The sequence below is a fragment of the Schistocerca serialis genome, chromosome 3, assembly GCF_023864345.2.
Source record: "Schistocerca serialis cubense isolate TAMUIC-IGC-003099 chromosome 3, iqSchSeri2.2, whole genome shotgun sequence".
In the NCBI taxonomy this organism is placed as follows: domain Eukaryota; kingdom Metazoa; phylum Arthropoda; class Insecta; order Orthoptera; family Acrididae; genus Schistocerca; species Schistocerca serialis.
The window spans coordinates 861,885,757-861,907,807 of record NC_064640.1 but is presented as its reverse complement, the minus strand read 5'-3'; the positions used below and the strand labels follow the sequence as shown (position 1 = coordinate 861,907,807).

At 36.3% G+C, this 22,051-nt stretch overlaps 1 protein-coding gene across 1 annotated transcript in view; it reads right to left on the bottom strand.

Annotated features, from left to right (window-relative positions):
- LOC126470993 (dual specificity mitogen-activated protein kinase kinase 7-like) overlaps window positions 1-22,051 on the bottom strand; it is a 179,451-nt gene that overhangs the window by 52,957 nt on the left and 104,443 nt on the right. Inside the window, exon 8 of the mRNA XM_050099043.1 lies at window positions 12,636-12,857. Within this exon, the coding sequence (XP_049955000.1) occupies window positions 12,636-12,857 (222 nt within the window). The remainder of the gene's footprint in view (window positions 1-12,635; window positions 12,858-22,051) is intronic.

Genomic DNA, 22,051 nt, shown 5'->3' with positions numbered 1-22,051 from the left:
CAGGTTTAACTTTTGCTTGTAAGTCTGTGTATATCATTAACTTCAAATTTATATTTTAGAAAAATATTCTTGTTCTATCTCCACCACATAGAACATAAATGTAAAATACGGTAGGAAAAGATGACAGAAGTGTATCTCACTGAAATGTTACATCTTTTCAATAACATCACTAGGCTGGAAACAAGACTTTTATATTAGTTTGATATGCCAAAAAAGACTCTGAGATCAGTGTGCCTCATTGTGTGGCAGAAAAACATACACAAGAACATGTTCTTTCTGTCAATATGTTGAAATGATTTAACAAAAAAAGTACTAGCTCTTCCAAGTGTAAACATGTAAACGTGTACTTATGACAGAAGAATAATAATTTTAAAAAATGGTTATAGGGAGAGAAGCAAACTGTCCAGTCATTATGAATATGTAATGTGGTACTTTGGATGCTCATTGCTTTGAATCATAATGATCCGTTATTGTAATATTTAAAATGTTATTTCAGAAATTATACATTTTCTTTAAATGATAAAAGTTTATATGTGTAGAGCTATGCTGAAAACACCCTGTGGCATATAAAATATATAAAGTAATTGGATAGAGAAAAAAATCTACTTGCTAAGCAGGAGCAGGAGAACACTCACATAAAGGTATTAAAGTCTGCAAGCTTTCAGAGGCAGTGGCTCCTTCTACGGGCAGAAGGGTTTAAGGGAAGGAAAAGGGCTGATGGAAAAGAACTGGTGAGATTTGTGAAATGGGCAGAGTTTGGGAAAGTCCGCTAGAACCCCAGTTCAGGATGACTTACCTGATGGGACGAGAAGGAAAGACCGATTGTTAGGGACTGTACCAGATGAGATCTGAAAACCTGAGAGCTTTCAAATTTCATCCATCGCAGTCCTCAATAATCAGTCTTTCCCTCTCATCTCATCTGGCAAGTCTCCCCTGACCTGACTTCCAGGCAACTTTTTCAAACTGTACCTCTTTTCCTAAACATCACCAGTCCTTTTCCTCACCACTCTTCCTTCCCCTTCAGCCCTTCTGCCAGAAGAAATATCCACTGGCTCCGAAAGCTTGCAAACTTTAATATTTTTATATGTGTGTTCTACTGCTATTGCACAGTGAGTAAATTTTTTGTCTATCCGATTACATTATATTTTATAATGTTTATCATTTTTGTTGAAGTATATGATGTGTACCAACAAGGTGTACTCTACTGTAGAATCAAATGTATACTGACTCAAAGGTTAATGTCACAAACAACTGTCACTACATGCATGAACTACGAGAAAGCATCTGTCTGCAAGTACAAACTGGCCAACCAACATACCTGCCAGGTTACAAACAATCCTAACCTTAACTTGGTCATCAATAATGATAGTAATATTAAAATCCATGCAAATCATGCATTTTATACAGCCTCCAATATAATTACGTGGATAAGTGTCCAAATATCAAACTGTATGTGAATGTATAACCAAAAAGCAGAACCAGGTAATACAGTTAACTTTACACCCAAATCATTCCACATTCAGGAATTCATAAGTGTGTTAGGAGAACTTTAATACCATTAAAACATTATAATGTCTGCTTTTTGGTCAGAAATGAAAAATTTCTACCAGGATAGTTTATAACAGAGCAAAGCAGAAAAAAAGAAAAAAATACAAAGAAAGAAATTTATAAAAAATTTAATTACAACAAAATTATACAACATAAATACAACACAACAAAAAATTTCAAGTTTATATTCACATACATTTCACATTGTTGATATTGTGAAAGGCAGCAATATATTTAGGGTGAATTATGTACTGCACAAATATGGAAAGTATATGTCTTTCATATCTGTAAGTCTTGAAGATTAGTACAATAATAAGAAACATTCTGAGGTTAAATTAATGCAGTCACAGGAGGTGTCACAGTACAGTGATAATTCAGAACACAAGCAGAGAGGCCAATTTTAAAAAGTGGGTAGTATTAAAATCACAACTATCAGTGAGAAACAGAAATAAAAATTTTTAAAATTAGTTAAAGGTGTGCCAAACAGGTTACTGATGTGAGAAAGAGAAGAGATGTGAAAAGCAAAAATTATGAGCGTATTAATTTAACCTTTGCTTCACAGCTATATGCCAAACCAGGAGTCAAAAAAACAGATTCTTAGCTTTGGTTGCCTGTTCTCTAACAACCCTAAGCTTCCTACATACAACTCACAGCACAGTACATTAGTAAACTATCACAACATTTCACTACTGGTTTCAGAACAGTTCTCTTGCAAAACATGCAAAGAAAAGTTATGAGAGACTAACATATTTAACAGTAGCATGGTGCATATCTAAAAGCTCATAAACCAAAGCCAGAAATCCACTCTTTTGATCCTAAGACCAGCATATAAGTTTAGTCTATCATGAAAGACAAAATATAAAAGACAATTTGCTGCTAAGTGAAAGCCATTTCAATCAAAGAGTTAATTGTTATGTTTCACAGAATAATTGAATCACAATTCAAGTTTTAAATTTACAAAAATAAACAAGCTTGGCCACTAAAAATATTTTAGCAACACACAGTAGTCTTTTTAAAGAATGAAATAAACAGAAACAATCATTCATTAACAGAGGAACAACAGCACCGCTTCTAATGGGCAGTATGTGGGAACTATTAACAAAATGTAAAATTTATAAACCACGGTACTAAAGCATCTGATGCAATTTATGTTATACAGCTTTGAGGTTCTCATAAATACTTTTATCATGCAGTTTGAACTTATCTACGAATTCATTCCTTTCTCTCTCTTCCACTTTTAGTGACTGGAGAAGGGACTGAGGGAAATGGCGTAGGATTATGGTTTTATGTTGAGTTATGATGAGTCAGTAACTAAAAGTGAATAAATATGGCTTTCAAACATACAAATACAAAACAAAATCAATGTTATGTAACAACAATTTAGAAATTAAACAAAAATAAAAAAATAAATATAGCTGATAATTTTTGGCATGCAAGATCCACGTTCTAAAACAAGTCATATCTTACAAATGTTGCAATACATTCCACAAAATAATTATTTTGTGAGAAAATCTGAATCCCTATTTGTACATATTACCATCTTCTTCGTGTAAGTTTCTAACAAAAAATGTGACAAAAAACTGCACAAAATACAAGTTGTTGTTTGTGACAGATCAGAAAGAAGTTTTCTATTTAGATCGCTCACAGTGGCTATGAATGCATGACTACTCATGCACAATCAATCTTGACATATGGAAATCATTTCTATCTGTTGGAAAAGATCAACATAAAATGGCACTGGCAATATCACTAAATGTGGAACTGCACATTTTCTACATTAGAAACACAATTATAAAGATCTTTAAATATGTATGATAGTTTATTACAGTCTTTGATTAGGTGTAGCTCACAGGCACCTAAAAACAGTATTCATCATTTTAAATACAAAACCAAGTTTCAAAGTATCAGTCATCACAGTCAATGTGAAACACTGATGGGAAAATTCAGCACAAGGAAAACATACACATGGAATATAATTTCTTTCTATGCAGGTCTGTTCCATTTTAAAATTTTTGTCATAAGTTAGGTAGTTCCCAAAAAATAAGAAATATCACCTATAAACATCAGTACCATGTCAGTCATAAAATACTACAGTGCTGATATATCCAATTCACGTTCATTTCCCTCTGTATTCTAACATTTACTTACTGTAAGAAAGTTTAACTCATTGCAGTGTAAGAAAGTTTATGGTGCCCACATACTTCCCAGTAATAGTACATTACAAAAATATAAAAACAGGCTAACAAGTACAGCTACTATCGAGACAAATATTTTAGAGTGTCTTATGATGGTCACACTCACTGCGAACGAGTTCCTCCTCAATTCTGAAATGTTAACACAGGCAACAAATTATTACAAATAAATGTGATTCTATGGGAGTAATAAAACTAAGGATACATTACAATACATAGAAATATACTGCAATAGTTTCATAAAGTGATTTCATATTAACAACAGAGTTGATAAGAAAGCTGAACAATCTTTGGCTGAAATATCATAATGATGTTAAAACTGGTGACTAATAGTCACTAGCAATCACATTCAGTGTCATTAATATAAACCTCACTAATCTCTGTTGGAGGTCACCTGTTCATATCATACGAACTGCAACTATTATGTCAAATCAGAAAAATTATACGAAAAACTGAATAAAAGGAAGACTATATTTTGGACACAAATAAAGAAGTGCAGAATGCAGTCACTGCGTAATAGGATTTTTTGAGAACTAGTCAGTATTTTAACACTGTCCAGTACTTTGTCTAGTTCAATTGAAAGTAAGCCACTTAGAGCATAATACATGTCAATAAGATATTACAATTACAATAATTAGATTTATGTAGGTACTGAGATACACTTATTTCAACACCTAGATTCAAGCAACAATGCTTGAATTATGGAGATACAATCAATTATATACTTTTCCACTGTCAATTTTTATAGAGTTTTAAAGACATGGAATGCGTGCACCTTGATGTTATCAGCTGGCCATGACTAGCTCAAAAGTGTAACCTACCTTCTGTGTAACCAGTGATAACTGTGATAAAATATTTCACATTCCCTCCGTAATGCTATTCCTTGGGCTTACACATGGACTCCATTTTGAATGAATAGATTAATCTCCAACTGCATCTGCCCCACCCTACTACTTTCCCAGACAAATGTCTTGCCAGACTTAGTGTGTGTTATCTATTCCACCGTTAGTTACCTCCCTGTATCTCATATACTTCTTTATAAAAAATAAACTGTTGTGCTGCTACACATCATTAGCATCTAGAAGCTCAGATCTTTAGTTGTACAAATTTGACCTGTATATGGCTCATAATCAGGTTTAGAAAAGAATTAATTAGCCAGCCAGTCATCCTATGACCTTCTCCACCACAAATGAATAGATGGCATTATGTTAAAACACATCCCTTAAAGGAAAAAGAAACATATATATGCCTACTCTCTTGCTACATACACAAATTCATGGTAGAAGTATGTTAAACAACCACACAAAATCACCAGTGAAAACAACCATATAGCAAACAGTTCAAATAATTGATCTTCCAGGATGCATTCATTTTAAGACTAACCAGGCAATTCTGACATATGGTAAGTTGTAGTATGGGGGCAGGTGTGTGGAAGAAATTCAAGAGAATATGTAAGAAGCAGAGCGACCAATAATATAATTGCAGTGTACAAGAGCAAGAGGAAAACTGCAAGGAAGGAAGTAAGATAAACTTTTCTACCCAAACGTAATATCCTGTTGACAATAAACCAATAAGGAAAAAAATGGAGGGAAAATTAAGGGTGATGTGGTCATTAAAGATGAAGCACAAGACTGATCTGGACAAGGGGGTGAAGGAAACAGATCATGACCTCTATGTCTTAGTTGTAAGACACCACTCTAGCATTCACATTAAGTAATTTAGGGGAACTATGAAAACCAAAATTTAGATGACAGATGGAGATTGGAATCTGCTACACCCAAGTATGAGTACACTGACTTAACCGCAGTACCATCTCAGTTGGGCAAGTTTGTTAAAATCTGAACATAAGCACAGTATTTTACCACAATAAGGCAAGGTACTGGCATTGCCTTACTTGCAGCAACCAAAGCAACACTTGCCTTAAATGAGTTAGGAAAACAATGGCATACCTGCTTTAGACTGGCTTGAACTGGGATTAGATCATGGCTCAATTTTAATAGTGATCAACATTTTAATGCCACCATTAGTGAACAAATCATAAATTTAAATTACAAAAGTGCGACTACAACAATAAGGATAACTGTTCAAAGATTGAAATTGCATTCTATCATTTATAACTAGCAGGTTCCATATAAATTCCAGATTTTACTGTTGCATTTACTCATGATATGCAGTTCTTTCATGTTTCCTGTTCTCAAAGCACTGTGAATGATAATTACCTATCAGCAAAATTTTCAGATAATTCATACAAAATGGTTTTATCATACATACAATATTGCCTATGGCTATAATCAATGAACTTTATTGCTGAAGAAATTTTGCACAATACAAGTAGTAGTCAAATGAAAATGAGCCATGTTGGAAAAAAGTAAGTAAACTGTATCTTATTTCACAAGTGATCACCAGAACCGTTAATAATTATTCCACCACCGTGAGACATGAAGGTCAATGCCTTCATGGAAAATGTTTGTAGTTGTCTAGAGGAGGAATCATGGTTGTAACCAGGTGTGCACCTCTTCATCCAACGCAAATCAGTGGCCACAAACATCTTTCCCCGGGGTTCCAAAAATAAGGAAATTACTTGGGGAGGGACCAGGACTGTATGGAGGATGTGTAAGGACTTCCCAGCAAAACTTCTGAAGTGTACCGTATTTACTCGAATCTAAGCCGCACTTTTTTTCTGGTTTTTGTAATCCAAAAAACCGCCTGCGGCTTAGAATCGAGTGCAAAGTAATCGGAAGTTCCGAAAAATGTTGGTAGGTGCCGCCACAACTAACTTCTGTTGTCGAATATATGTAGCGCTACGCAGGCATGCTTTGAGGGCACAAAGATAAATACTGGCACCAAAACCTCTGCGTCAGTAAATAAATTTTTTAAAAAAGTGGAAGACGAGCTTTTTTTCTCCGCCCCGAGTTTCGACCACTGCATTTTCATACATTATCCAACGAAATAAATACAAATTCTGTATTGTTCATCTTCGAATGTAACAGCATTTCAATGCACTACGAAAATCCGACTGGCAAGACTGTTTGGGATGTTTGTCAATATGGCCAACTCTGCGTTCTGAATTTTTTCCTACCTGTGAGAAAAGATGGTTGCTAATAGGAACTTTTATGAATTGTGAATCACATGCAGTATTCTCTTCACTATAAGAATGATACGAATATAAACATTTTGCCATGTATTCTTTCGTGTTTGCTGCTATCACATTTAAATCCTGTCTGCCTAATAAACTACGAAACTAGTGAGACAACAGCAAACGTGGAAGAATATACATATCATGTCATGTTTATATTCGTATTATTCTTATGCCTAATAGTGATACAGTCAGTGATGAAGCACGGCAATTCACTAGATTTTTAAATCTAAGATGACTAATTTCTGTGCAGAATGTAATGTACTAAAGAGGCGTCTGCAAAGATTTTCCAATGGAGAAAATTTTTCGCTAAACTCTCGTTCAGAACATCATCTATCATACGCAGTCTATTATTTGGTTCTTGTTGATCATTATGAAAGAAAGCAGTGTAAGTAACAACAAATTGCAGTCTCTTGCCATTGTTTCGCTAATGAGACAATTCCTCTCTCTCTCTCTCTCCTTTTTTTTTTTTTTTTTTTTTTTAAAAAAAGCGGCAGTAGCTTGCACAAAAGTAAGCCATGCCGTGAGCGGCGATGGGTCATAAACACTTATTACCAGACTGCGACAAACAATGCATGACACAGTACAGTAATGCATTTTCACCGAGTGACGTAAACACCTATAACAAAGAGAATGGCACTTATCAAATCAAAGAAAAATAAGCAATCAATTCAAACCAGACGAAGTACGTGAAAAAGGAATGGTACCCATATAAATACGGACGGCGTGCCTGATGCATAGCAATGGCTACTTGGTAAAGCTTAACTGCTAAGCTTACGACTCGAACCAAACTACCGTAGCTGTATCGTCATTCATTCGACCTAAATCGTGTCTCATATTAGAATGGACCAACTTTGTTTCGATTTGGAGGTGCGGCCTAAAACTTTTCTCTCCCCTTGAATTTCTAGTCTCAAATTTCAGGTGCGGCTTAGATTCGGGAAAATTTTTTCCTCGATTTCGAGTCTCATTTTTCAGGTGCGGGTTGGATTCGAGTGCGGCTTAGATTCGAGTAAATACGGTACTCAGAACAACCTTGGCGACATTTTGAAATAATAAACAGTTTACTTACTGTTGTTCCATCCGTGTTGTTTTCATTTGACAGCCCCTTATAGTAACATGTCCCATTAAGTAAAGCTAGTAAAGAAAAATGGGACTTTTCATATGGTTCTAATATAAAACGAATGAGTGACTTGATGCGAATGAAAAGCAGATAAGAGAATATGGAGCTTCGTTTAGAGAAGGTTATACCAACAACAACAACAACAACAACAACAGTAATACTAGTATACTGTTATTACAAATAAATATAAGTTAATTCTAATGTCTTACTGGCAACGTGCTCATTGCAGATGTAGTACTAGTCCAATAAGGCAAGGATGAGAGAAGGATTTGTGTAGGCATTCACCTGAACTGATTTAGTGAAACCACAGAAAAGCTACATCAGGATAGTCAAAAGGCAATTTGACCAGTGTTCCTCCGAAATAAAGGAGCCCTGTGGCTTATTCAATGTGTCACGTAGCTCAAAACAATATATTTTTCATCAGTGAGCTTAATAATATACCATATAGTTAACAACCAACTTTTACTTCTACACAGAACAGCAAATAATCATTGTTGGTACCAGTAGTTAGTTTTGTGGAAATATTAATTCATTAAAATTAAAACTATTCAATGCACCACAAGAGCTCTGAAACAAAGTTATCAGACCCATGAAGAGTGAAAATAATACATGAATACTCTTTTTCTTACACATGTATTTTCACCACCTACTAAATTAAAGAGCCAGTCTGGACAATTCAGTATAGTGACAATACATTTACCTTATACTGTGACAATGTGCAACAGGACATGCAGAAACAAAAAAGACCAGTCAGTCAATATAATGATATAAGTAGGGTCTCCTAACTACAATAGCTGTTATCATGATATGCAGTATTTAATGACAATTCTCAATTTAGACTGTAAGACATTTCATTTTAATGACCTAATTGATCACAATTCTGAAATTACTTTATCATGTGATTCAAAGAAGAGGGAACATGGAGGAACTGTAATATATCATAAATGCAACTGCAAGACTTTAAATAATTGCCATTCAAAAATGAAATATGCAATATGTGTTTTTAGCAAATATATGATCACTCTCGTGGAAAGCACTGTGTTTATTTTAGTTGCCATACATTTTTCCATGTCCCTTGTAGCATTCAGTAATCAGAGCAGAATAACATAGGATAAAACGCAAAAGGTGTAAAGAACTACTAACTTATAAATCATAGTTTTTGAAATGATCAACATAAAAAGATAAATCCTATTAATAAGTTCCTGCATTTGGTTGCATTACAAAATATCCAAAGTAACAATAGATTAGGAAGTGCTTTTCAAGCAGCTTTCGACAAATCATAGTATAGTTATAAAGGGGGTGGGGTTTTTTGGGAAAACATATGCACAATCATAAAGGGGCCCAATGGAAACCATGATACTCAAGTTCTATGTAAAAGAAATGAAAACTAGGTAGTTGTGGAAGGCAAGGGCACAGAGGCAACTTTTCATCACTAACCTTTTTTCATGTTCGTAGTGAATCTTTAGAAAATACAATTACCAAATTCAATTGACAAATTGATTGATAATCTTTACTCTCTTCATCAAGTCCACAGATAGCTTCCGATTACCAGCCAGTGCAGAATTACAATCACTTTTGTACTGAAGCTCTCTTCATCCAGACCAATTACTCTCCTTAAATTCAATTTCCCCTGCTCTTTCTTCTTCCCTGACACTAGAAAGAGCATTACTCCCATAACATTAGAGTGTTAAAAACTGTAACACTGTACAAAGAAGTATATGCATGAACACAGAGCACCTGTACCCAATAGATAGCTGGTCAGATTCTCTGCTGAATATGTGGCAGAGATTGTCACCAGACTTCTAGTAGCTATTTATTGCAAATTACTTTAGCAGTGGTGTGTTTTGCACAATTGGATAATGCCCAGTAACTCCAATTTTCAAGAGCGGCACTCTCAGAATTAACATTGTTTTTGGAAGCAATAGTCTTGGAACATACAGCTCAATCAATTTATTAATTGGGTACAGAAAGTGACAAATACTCACTGTGAGAGAATGTTATATGTCTTGCAGTTTAGAAAGCTCCCAATACAACTGCAAATTAGCAATTTACATAAACAATGCACTTGTACAATATCCAAACAGACAAGAGTGAGAACTACATATCAGATAGAATTTCACGTGTAGTTCTGGATGGAAGCTCATCACTGATGCAAGCATAACATCAGGCATGGTAATGGAAAAGGGCCAGGAAAACTCACAGGAACCATGATGTGTTTGCTGGCAACTGCACAAAACCATCAAAAAGTCAGAAGCCAGCCAGAAGTGCTTCTTTTCTCACAACACTGGGAGTCGGAAATAACCACAATTAAAATGCAAAGTGCAAGTGATTATTTGCATCTTTCTACATGATATAAGGTTTCATACTTGCTCACACTGTTTTACTTAGCTTCTTTCCATGCTATAGAATCTTAATATTCAAGAACTCTAAAAATATCAGAACTTTTAGAAATCAACAATGTTGTTATCGTTGCACATGCTTAAATTCTTAGGTGTCTTCGTTGCTATATCTAACTTGACATAGCTGACAGTACAACACAGAAAAGCAGCCATCATGGACTTTTCACCCAACAAATTGTAATTTTCTAGATTTCCATCTATTGCTCCGCCCCGTTTGATCCAGACTTCTGTAACTGATACTTTTGTTTCCCCTTTCTTTTATGCACACTCCACGTATTTCCCAAAATTCTACTCTGGACACTCATTTGCAGTGAACTTTAGTTTGTCTTCTTCCATGAGCCCACAATGTTTATTTGTGCATTTTCAAAACAAAAATATATTTTTTTTCTGAGCATCGTTTTAAAGTTATCATTAGTGACATCAATATACAATGCTTGCTGAAGTATTCATCAGCAATCTGCTATGGTCTGTAACCTTCATCACTAATTAAATATTTATATTATTTGTGAATGAAAGTATGTGAGCTTGCATCCCCTCAGCAACTGGACCTGTCTGCAAAGCACATAACACCATTACAGTTTGCTGCATATAAGAAGTTCCATATTTTGCTCCTTTCTGAAAGGATATTAAGAAACCATTATGCACAGCAGACTTTAGTGCTGCTAAACAACTGTGTGCAGCAGGCCTTATTGTGGTTGGATCACCACTCTAAGAGAACTAATAACCATAGCAAGTTTACAAAAATCAGTCAGTTACAACAGTCATAATGACAACTGTGCATACACTAACCAAGTAAGGATACACTTCAAGTTTACTCCATTTAAATAAGTTGGTATTAGAATTATACTGTAAGAAATCTTATTGAACAAGACAGTTTTCAGAAATTAACTGAAAATCATACTGTGTTCATTCTAGAAAGCCTTAGAAAGAAGAATAAGAACTTTTAGTTCTTTTCTGAAGGAGGAAACAGGGATAAGTTAGGTAAAATTTGAAAGGAGGACCAGGTCATTAAGACACCACACTGAGAACCACCGGCCCGCCAACCATTCTGTCTCCTAGAAATTTTATAATTTTCCCAAGAGAATTTTGCTTTTGATACAAACAAGAAGACACAATATAATAAAATTGTTGTCCTATGGAGATAGTATGACAAGTCGATAACGCCATCTCTGCAACAGACAATTATCTGTATCACCTGACCAGTTAACTGTCTGGACATTTTTTCAGTCTTCTCAAAAATCAGACTGTCATGGCATTACAATACCTTAAATGTAACTGGTATTCACAACAAAGACAGATGGAACAAACTTGGGGGCAAAACAGTGGCAAGAGGAAAATAACATCAAAAGACAAGCATAGGAAATGAAAGTGAAACAAGTAAGAAAAAAAGATTATTCCTACTTGACAGTTCTTCAGGTTTTTAAAATCCGCTATCATCATCGTACTGACTTTGTAATGGACACAATGAAACAAAATTCAGTTTTGCATTTATGTCAAAATCTAAACTTATGATTTGTAACATTAAGAACACAAGACATTACCAGTATCTGTTTAGTACTCATTACTAGTCAAACGTAAAATGTTAAACAACACAGACGTTACCAGGGTCTGTTTAGTACTCACTACTGTTCAAATGTAAAATATTAAAGTCTTATTACATGCCAAATGGTTTCCACTCATAATCCAACACTGACTTTTTCCAACACAGGTAATTCATTTATTACCAGTCTAACTTAAAGCTGCTTGAAAAATAATCATGAGCTATAAGTTTGAATATCTTAACTCCATGCTTGTAAAACTATCTACAGTGTTGCACATTAACATGATCTCTCACTAAATACTAAAAAATAAATACCAAACACAAAATTGTAAACAGACACTTAAAAAAGAAGTTTCTTTTACAGCACACTTTGTCCACATTTGAACTATGAAAAACCTGCATCCATTCTATAAGATGTCTTCCATTTTGCAGCTGCTGTGCTTCACATGCATTTTAGTAACTGTGTATATAAATACATGCATACATGCTTGGGAGTGTGTGTCTCACTCCACCCCCATTCCCAAAAAAACACATGGTCAAATTAGAAAATGTGCATACAAATACTGTAAAAACCTATATACTTATATATATGGCAAAACATTTAGGAGTGAATACAAATAACTCAAGTAGGGAGTGAAGCAGAACAACAAATAGTGCCACTGAAGCACAAATGACTACAACTAACAGCGTAAGTCCCTACCCGACAACTCTGTTCTCATCCCACTCTGTATCACTTGGTGTCTTCCAGAATCCCTGTGCACCATTATCCGTTGTATCACAGCCCAGTCTTGAATTTGCATCTGATAGCCTGTGTACAGTACTACCATTGGGTTGCTTTACAGTCTCTGATAATGACCTATGATGTGCATGATGCAATGGAGGGTGGCGGCGGGCCGATGGTGACGGTGGTGGTGGCGTGAATCTGCAAAAACAAAGGCTCTTACTCTGAGTGTAGAAGCAAAATGAGGTTAACGGCATGGCATAAAATCTCAACAGAGGTAAGCAAACATTCAGTTGAACACTTAAATAATTATGGTAAATTTTTTACAGCAAAATCAGTTGCTTTGACACCACTTTATGCATTTCAGTGTGTTCAGTCATCATCAGAATCTATGGTACATTGAAAATCACAATTTCCAGGTCTCATTTAACCACTGTGACAGAATTTTTGGATTCTTGAACAGTTATTTACATGGGGTTCACAAATTAACACTGTGCACTGCTTTGACAGCTGTAAAGCCATTGACACAGACTGTTCATTTGAAAATTAACGTTGAGCATGCCGAGTTCAACATGCTGCTGAATGCTCAGAAACGATGTGGCTTGTGTATACGGTATGTGTGTCTCAAAATGGTATATGCAATCACAGCATACTCAAGCAGCAGGTGTCGGCTGTTCTGGATAGCAAAACAAACAGTTTTTTTTTTAAGAAAATGGACAAGTGTAAAAGTCTACTAAAATGCACATTTGCTACTTTGTCCATGTGCTGGTCATGTTGTTCTGTCTATAGTGTACACAAATAAAAACTTAAATATCCATGAACATGTTACAAGGCAAAAAGGAAAGATTCATATACAGTCAATAAGGGCAAAAATTCCATTACAGATAGGGTAATACAAATTTACAACAGTGTTCCACCTACGATGAAAATTATTTCATCATTTGCACTTTTTGGTAAAACCCTAAGACCATTCTTATATGATCACTGTTTCCATTCAGCAGCAGAACCTTAAGAAAAATTGAAATACAAGATTAAATAAGAAAGTGCAAAATCTCTTTCTGCAAGTAGTACAAGCTCCCTTCTAGATACAGTCAATCAAACACACACTACTGAGAGAGAGAGAGAGCGCCCTTATATTTATGTAGAATGTTATAGAATATACTTGTATTAGATTAAAAAGAAAGTCTCAGAACCTATTTGAAAACATGAAGGCACGTAAAAAAAAAATTGATGTAATGAGATGTGAACCTGCTACCCATCACACATCACTTTGTAACTCTCTATCTCTATTCACTACACTACACTGAACGTCCATAACGTGTGACCTTGTCTTGTATGTTGCTAACTTCTGAAGGCTTTAATCACATGTATATTACTAACTGACACTAAATTACAACAAATCGTACCACAAAAAATGAGTTTTTGATGGATTTTAAGTGCACCTTTGCCACTGAAACAGTATACTTCCATAAAACGCAAGTCACAATTCAAAAATTATTTAACTATCAATATCGTGTTTCCCATGATCTTATCACAACAAATCCCACCAATAAATAATGGGTTTTCGACAGATCAGTTTTCTGGTGCTTTGAATCAACATATATTCGTAGGACAAAAGTTATAATATAAAATCCACCCAATATGGGCTTCAACTGAGAGCCAATATGGCATCTCCAGACTCTTTACTAAAACGAGATGGCATGCTTGTGACATATGTGGCATTCTTCCACCTCACTGGACTATGTTCAAACGTACATTCAGAACATCTCTCATGCTTCATATTGCTCTACACCATGACTTAAAATCTCGCAGATTTTGAGTGTGAGTACCCACACTTCCTCATGCACTTTCTTGCAATCAGATTCAAGGTCGCATTAGTGGGTACGGAGGTGAAATACAAGCACACTTTCAGCATTCAATTTGCATCAACCGTTTACCTTATAAAATAATACAGTCAATTGTAACAGTGCTCTCATCTGGTTAACAGTCAAGTCATCATTGCGTAACTCCAACCGTGCCTTCGCAGTTTAACTCTCAATGGAAGGAAATGTATCTGTTTATTGAAAATTATGGTTCTCTGTAGAAGATCTGGTGATGAAGAAAAATCAACTGAGTCTGCTTCTCGAGTAAGTTACAAAGTTGCTTTGCTTTTAGTAAAACCCCTGTGCCCCTTCATGGATGGCGATTTAATAAGAGAATGTGTGGCAGTTGCTTCAGAATGTCTATCTCAAGTAGATCAATTTCAGATGGTGCCATTATCTAACATGACCATCATGTGTCACATACATGACATGGCCGATGACACCCAGAGCCACCTTGCACATATTTTGTAAGGATTTTGTGCCATATTCTGCAGCTCTGGACGAAAGTGTTGATATCATGGGCACACCCCAGCTTGCCATTTTTATTAAAATTGTTAATAGGGACCCTGAGGTGTGAGAGGAGCTCCTTGATGTGGTAATCACAATTGGAAGTAACATTTTAAGCTGTATTATAGAAAATATAGGATTGTTGTAAAATTCTTTGGTTTCTGTGTCAACACATGATGTGCCAGCGAGGACAGGAAAGAAATCAAGGTTTGTTATGCTGATGAAGGAGAAAATGCAAAAGCTTTCTGTTTCAAATGAAATCACAGGCGTTCACTGTATAATATGCCAAGAGAACTTATGTGCAAAGAGTATTACTCTAAAAAAAAAAAAAAATGGGATGAGTGTTGATGTTCATAAAACCAGTTATACAAGGAGGTATGGACTACAACAAAGGCAATTTAGAAACTGTCTTGAGGATTTTAAGAGCTAGTATGGTAGCCTGCCTTATTGCAGTGAAGTCCACTGGCTTAGTCATGGAAAATTATTAAATCAGTTTTTTTGTCTCTATTACATGAGATAAATATTTTTGTGGAAATAAATAACATGTGTGTTCCTGAACTGAAAGAGCCATTATGGAAAAGTGATCTCATCTTCTTAGCAAATAGAACTAGCTGTCTAATGCTTCGAACATTTCACTACAGGGTAAGGATCTGGTGATTATTCATTTCAAAGACTGAATAGAAGCTTTTAAAATGGAAATACGTAAATCTAGATCATTTTCCAAAATTATTGTATATGCAAGATGCTCTTGGTAAAAAAGACTTTCAACACTATTCACATATTTTAGTTTCTCTTAAGGAAGAATTTGAGCAACATTTTCAAAATCTGATGGCATTAGAAAGTGATTTTCATCTGTTCTCCTCAGCATTTTCAGCGAGTATTGAAGAAATTCATCCTGAACTACAACTAGAAATTATTTACCTGCAGTGTGACAGAGAACACAAATACAAATTCCAGAACAAGAAAAACTTTTGGAACCTTCCCTCAGGATAGATTGCCTTGTTTCCACAAACTGACAGCTACAATAATATCAATTATTAGTTCCATGTATGTTTGTGAACAACTGCTCTGTAAAGAAAAGTAATAAGATGCCTCTGAGAAACTTGCTGTATGATTGTAATCTAAACTGCATGCTGCATCTGCAATGCAATTACTCCAAACACAGAAGCAATTGTTAAGAGGGAAAAATGCAAGAGAACCACGAATCCTACACATTAACAACTTAATTTTTGTATAATACCTCACAAATTACATTAAGAAAAGTAGAGAAGTATACATTAATAAAATTATGTAACATGTGTACATTTGTCTTTATTTGTTCCATTTGTGGTAATAATATAAAGTGACTGATGAACATGCGATGGCAGCTGTTCTGTCCCCCACTCGGCTCCCCCCTCTCCGTCATGTGCCGGTAGTGGGGGTACCGTGCTATATGCTCGTGCCCTGCAGCTCACAGCTTGGTCCATGAGCATGTTTGTTGTGAAGCCCTGCTCTACACATTTGGAAAGACTACCCTACGTGCTTTTCCATTGTACAACGTCAGAAACTCGGCACGCTCAGTGTTGACTTTCAAATGCATTGTCGATGTGCGGACAGCTTTGGAATAACAAGAACTTCGTATTAGTGGATTTTGGTACCTCATAGCAATATAAACCACAGGCATTAAAGAATGAAAATGAAAAAAAGCAAATAGATTTTTATGTAATAGTTCAGCATATGGTCACTGATTTAGCCACATACTGTGTACCATAAATCTCAACATGAAGGAGAATCTTCAGGAAAAGTAAAATGAGCCACATGATACATTAACTCAAGGGAGGCAGCCACTGCAGACAACTTTTCTGTATAGTATACTAACAACCAATTACTTCTAGTGCTAGCCTACCAATATCTAATCATAGGAATTATTTCTAGAGTACATGTAATGCAGCTATCAGCAGCTGTCTATATACTGATAAAGTTAAAATCTTTAATATAAACAATAGTGTTAACCGGAATCTACACATTCAAGTCAAAATATCCAGATAAGTTATAGGAGTACCTAATAAGGTACTCTCTTACTATAGTTCTGAATATTTCGGGATTTCCAGATTCTTGCTTAATTTATGCAATCAATGTGCTATTAAAGACTTTTGCACTAAGTTTAACACCTGCAGTATTGTGGTGGTGAATTTCACAGTTCATCAAAAATTAAGGCTTATTATTGCTCAAAATACAGTTATGGAGTAAATAACATAGAGCATGATTGTAATAATTCTATGGTCTACTAACGCCCTTGTCCGAGATGTTCAGTTATCAGCTTTACATAATATCCATACTGTAGACTTCAGCAGAATAAATACTTTTTTGAGATTAGCTGCACCTCATAAGAAGATTATGCCATATGCCAGTACTGGGTGAATGAACACAAGGTATGGCAGAAATCCTGTCTGCAGGGTAACATAATAAGACATACAGTGAAGCCCCACTTTTACACTTCCCAAGGGACTTCAGAAAAATGGCGTAAAATGTGGGAAAATGTAAAATGTGGGAAATAATGTTTTAATCTGTAAAAGTTACATATAGGATACCCCTTTCATTTTTGTACTATATGTACATAAAACGTATCAAAACATTCATCAGGAACTTGTTTATTATCTGACAAATCTTTATTTTCTAATAAGAAGTGCTGATGTAACTGGAACTGATAACTGTTTGGGAAGTAGAAACATTTGACTCAACTACATACATCATAATCAATGTTTTTCAAAAGCCCGCAGCTGTAATTCATTACTTAAATAATGGAATACTGGACCAGTTATGTATTTTTTCATGCTTAGCATGATGCGTTTCAAGAATTTTTTCTCGTTGTCAAGTGCAAACATTTACCTAAGCATTTTTTGTGGTGTTTGCAAATATATTGTTCTACGTCTCTTGGACTGTTGTCATCTTTTTGAGGTTATCAGGCAGTGTGTCTCCTCAGTTATGTAGAAAACCATACACACGTAAACTATCACTCACACTATTTGTGTACCATCACAAAAAATCCATACATAAATAGTGTACTTGACAGCGAGAATAAATTCTTGAAACACACTTTGCTCAACATGAAAAAATATGTAACCAGTGTTGTATCTAAAACAAAAATATTTGAGCAATGCAAAGTGAGTGAAGGTGTCAAGTAGCACTACAAGTGCCCAAATGATGAAGCACACTAAATATGCTTCTACAAAGGTGTCATGACGATCACAGCAATCATAAAATTGTGCATATGCTGTAGAGACAGTTTGGTAATGGTTGTGATCAGTCACGATATTTTTATTCGAATGAACCTAGTTACTCCCATCAGCCACCACACCGAGTAGAGCCTGGCAGCAGCAGGAGGCACGGCATGAATGGTTCCAAATTTTACCCATTTACTGGTTCAGACCCACTGAGTAGAGCACCCTAGTGTCAAGAAACTTAACCATGTAACGTTTGTAAACACTACTTGACAGCCAACACCATGCCAGCATCATTTTACATCAGGTTTTTCTCCATGAACATTTTTTTCATAAAGCGTAAACTGTGAAATAACGATAAATATATTGACACTAAATTGGGTGTGAATTGACATTGTAGACATTGGAAATTTGAAGGAAGCAATAAAAATGTTGTAAACAATGGGAAAACATTAATTCTGGCAATGTAAAAGTGGGGTTACACTGTATTTTCACATACAGGCAGAACTGAGCTTTTTGGACAACTTATCGACTTTTTTGTGCAACCTCAACTTGTCATCTGTTTGGACACCCAGGAATTTCACATGTAGAGTTTCATTTAATATCTACCTGTTGATCTTTACTTATGGTACTTATTAGTCACTCCCTGTGAATTTTAAAATTTTTGCAATGAACTGGGTTTTGAAGAAATCTTGGGCTTTCAGCTGGTCATTTACAACTATACTCCATATTTCAACTAGGCACTTGTCAGTCATCCTCAGGTGAGCCATTGAACAATGACGAAGGTGTTCATCAAATTGCAACATATAGTGTGCTGTGAGTAATCTGTGCATGCGTGAATATCATGTTGACAGGCAGACCATACTAGCCAGCAGCTGTCATCAGTACCCACTGTTGCCTTCGACTTGAGTAAATCATAGAGATGATAGAATTCCACATGTTATCCAGCTGATAGCTGCTGTTGTGGTTCATCAGATTTTTTGCCATCCATATTTTCATAGTTTCTTTAATAATGAACTGATGGTGTCATCATGGGTAGTCCTCTGCCTCCTCTGGCAGCCACCTTTTCTTATGAAGCGCTTTGAGCGGAGAGCACTTATACCAGCAGCCCTTAAACCAACTGCATTTTGGAGGTATGTGGATGATACTTTTGTACGGTGCCCTCATGGTGAGGATAAATTGATAAGAGTTTTTACATCACCTCAACAGCATTCATAAGAATGTCTGGTTCACTATGGAATTATAGAAAGATGGTTACTGCCTTTCCTGCATGTTTTACTTAAACAGAATACTGATGGCTCTCTGGGGCATTCAGTTTATCTTAAGCCCACTCATACCAACTTATATTTACAATCACTGAGTTATCACCATCCATTGCAAACGACAATTTGCTTAAAACACTTGTACACAGGGCTCACAGTGTCTCTGCACAGATAGTTTGCCTAAAGAGCTTGTCCAGCTAAAGACAGCGTTCAGGGAAAATGTATATTCTATCTGGCAGATTAACAGGGTGCTATTAGCTACAACCAAGAACCAGGAAGTGGATCAAGAGGAGAGCACACCAACACAATCTCTAGCTTTCCCTCTCTTTGCTGGCAATATTTCACTTAAAATAGCAAGAATCCTTTGAAATTTCCAAGTGCAAGTGTTTTTCCACCCACCAAAGATATCCGAGCTCCTGGGATCAGTGAAGGACAGTTTTTTTACTCTCGAAGGCTCAAATTTATGAAATACCCTGCCAGTATTGTGCGGCTTATATAGGCCAGACCATGCACACTGTGAAACAAAGTTGCACCAAACATCAACACTGCACTCACCTGTTGCAACCAATCAAGTCTACTTTTGCCGACATTGCATCTGCACCGGGAATACAACGGAGTATCATAAAACAATACTTATGGTCACAGCAACATCTATTTTGGATTTCAATGTTAAAGAATCCTTGGAAGTTTGCACAGTGAAAAATCTGATGAACTGTGATAGTGATTACCAGCTGTATATTGCTTGGAACCCTATCATCTGCATATTTTGCTCAAACTGAAGATGACAGAGGGCACTGGTGGCAGCAGTAAGTGGCAACACAGAGGACAGCTGAGCTCTGCAGTTCCACCAGTGAGGTCTTTGCCGCCGGGTAGTATGGTCAGTCTGTCAACATTATGTTGATTCATGTGTGGAATATTCACAGCATGCTATATACTGCAGAACACAGGACAACTTTGCCAGCCTTTGATGGCAGGAGCCCAGCTGAAATATCATGAATGTCGTTGACTACGACCTGCTGCAAGTCCAAAACTTCTTCAAATAAGTAATTTGTTATTTGTTTGGAATTGCATAATATGAACAAGGTTAAAAGTTGGTCTGTTCCTGCACATGGGGCGAGCTACAGGAGGGGACAACAGTAATCATGTGTGCTCCATTGTGAAAGACCACCACATGGCCGAGGTGATGCAGTTTGGCAACTCATGTCTGCTGACAAACACCTATGTCGTGTAACTTGAAAGATACAGCTAATAAATCTGCAAACAATTGCATTAACAGGTTATGTATGTAACACCAATAATTCGACAAATATAGGTGTTCTAAGTCAATATTTTTTCATTAGAGTATCGAAAAAAGAAAAAAAAAAAAAAAGAGTCATATAAACAAAGGATCAACCAAAGTAACAACATGCTGGCTGATGGAAATCTCATAAGACAAAAAAGGGGTAAAAAACGTGTTGTAGCAATAAATGTCACTTACTTAAATACTGAATATGTAAAATAAAGGAAAGGGGTCATGTTGAAATTACGTCAGTCCTATGATGACCTGTTCAGCAATATTGTCACAGAAAAAGCTGAGTAGCACAGGCACCGTGGTGTAGTGGTTATAATACTAGACTGTCGCATGGAGGGTCATGAGTTCAAAACTCACCTGAACTGTAAAATTTTAATTTCTACATTAGGTTCGCGTACATTCTGGAAGTATCCAGAAACATCAAGAATCACTGCACTGGAATGTTCTGTAAATGTATATCTACCGTATGTGTTCTGGCCGGAGGCAGTTGGCTCCGTGCTCTTGTATGTGCAAGTGCTGAATAAACCTTCGTTAAGTGAAGTTAGTGTTTGTCATTCATTTAACTACACCTTCTTCTACATGACATTGTTCTGGTTGAGATGCTAGGCACTGGAACTTGTGAGAGCGCACATTATCGACAACACAGTGGCTCCCATCAGGCCACGACACAGCCGCCGTTTATGTGGCGAGAAACCCGAGTTTGAGTCATATTCAACGGATCGCAATCTATCGGAGACAGAAAAAAAGAGGATGTTGCGATGACAGCAACTGTGTGCCACCATATGAGACATCCTTCCGGGTTCTCTGGTGTCTATGGCCAAGATCCAACCAAGTGGCTGAAGGTATATGAGTGTATAGCCAAATTTAACAAATGGGATGACACCGTGTGTTTGGCTAGCGTATTTTTCAACTTGGAGCACACTGCCAAGCAATGGTATGAGAACAACGAGGAGAAGTTCACAAGCTGGGAAGTATTCCAGGCAGAACTGCGCAAGTATTTCGGTGACACACAACAACAGAAGTGCAAGGCTGAAGATAAATTAAAGTGCAGGGCACAGCGTCCAGGAGAAACTACAGCATCCTACATTCAAGACGTCTTGGAGCTGTGTACAACAGTGGATCCTAGAACGAAGGAGGAAGACAAGGTTGCACACCTCATGAAGGGTGTTGCTAAGGATGTGTATCAAGCCCCACTCCTGAAGGAGGTTTCGACAGCAGATGACTTCACGAAATGGTGCCAGTATATCGAGACAATGCATCAAAAGGAATTACA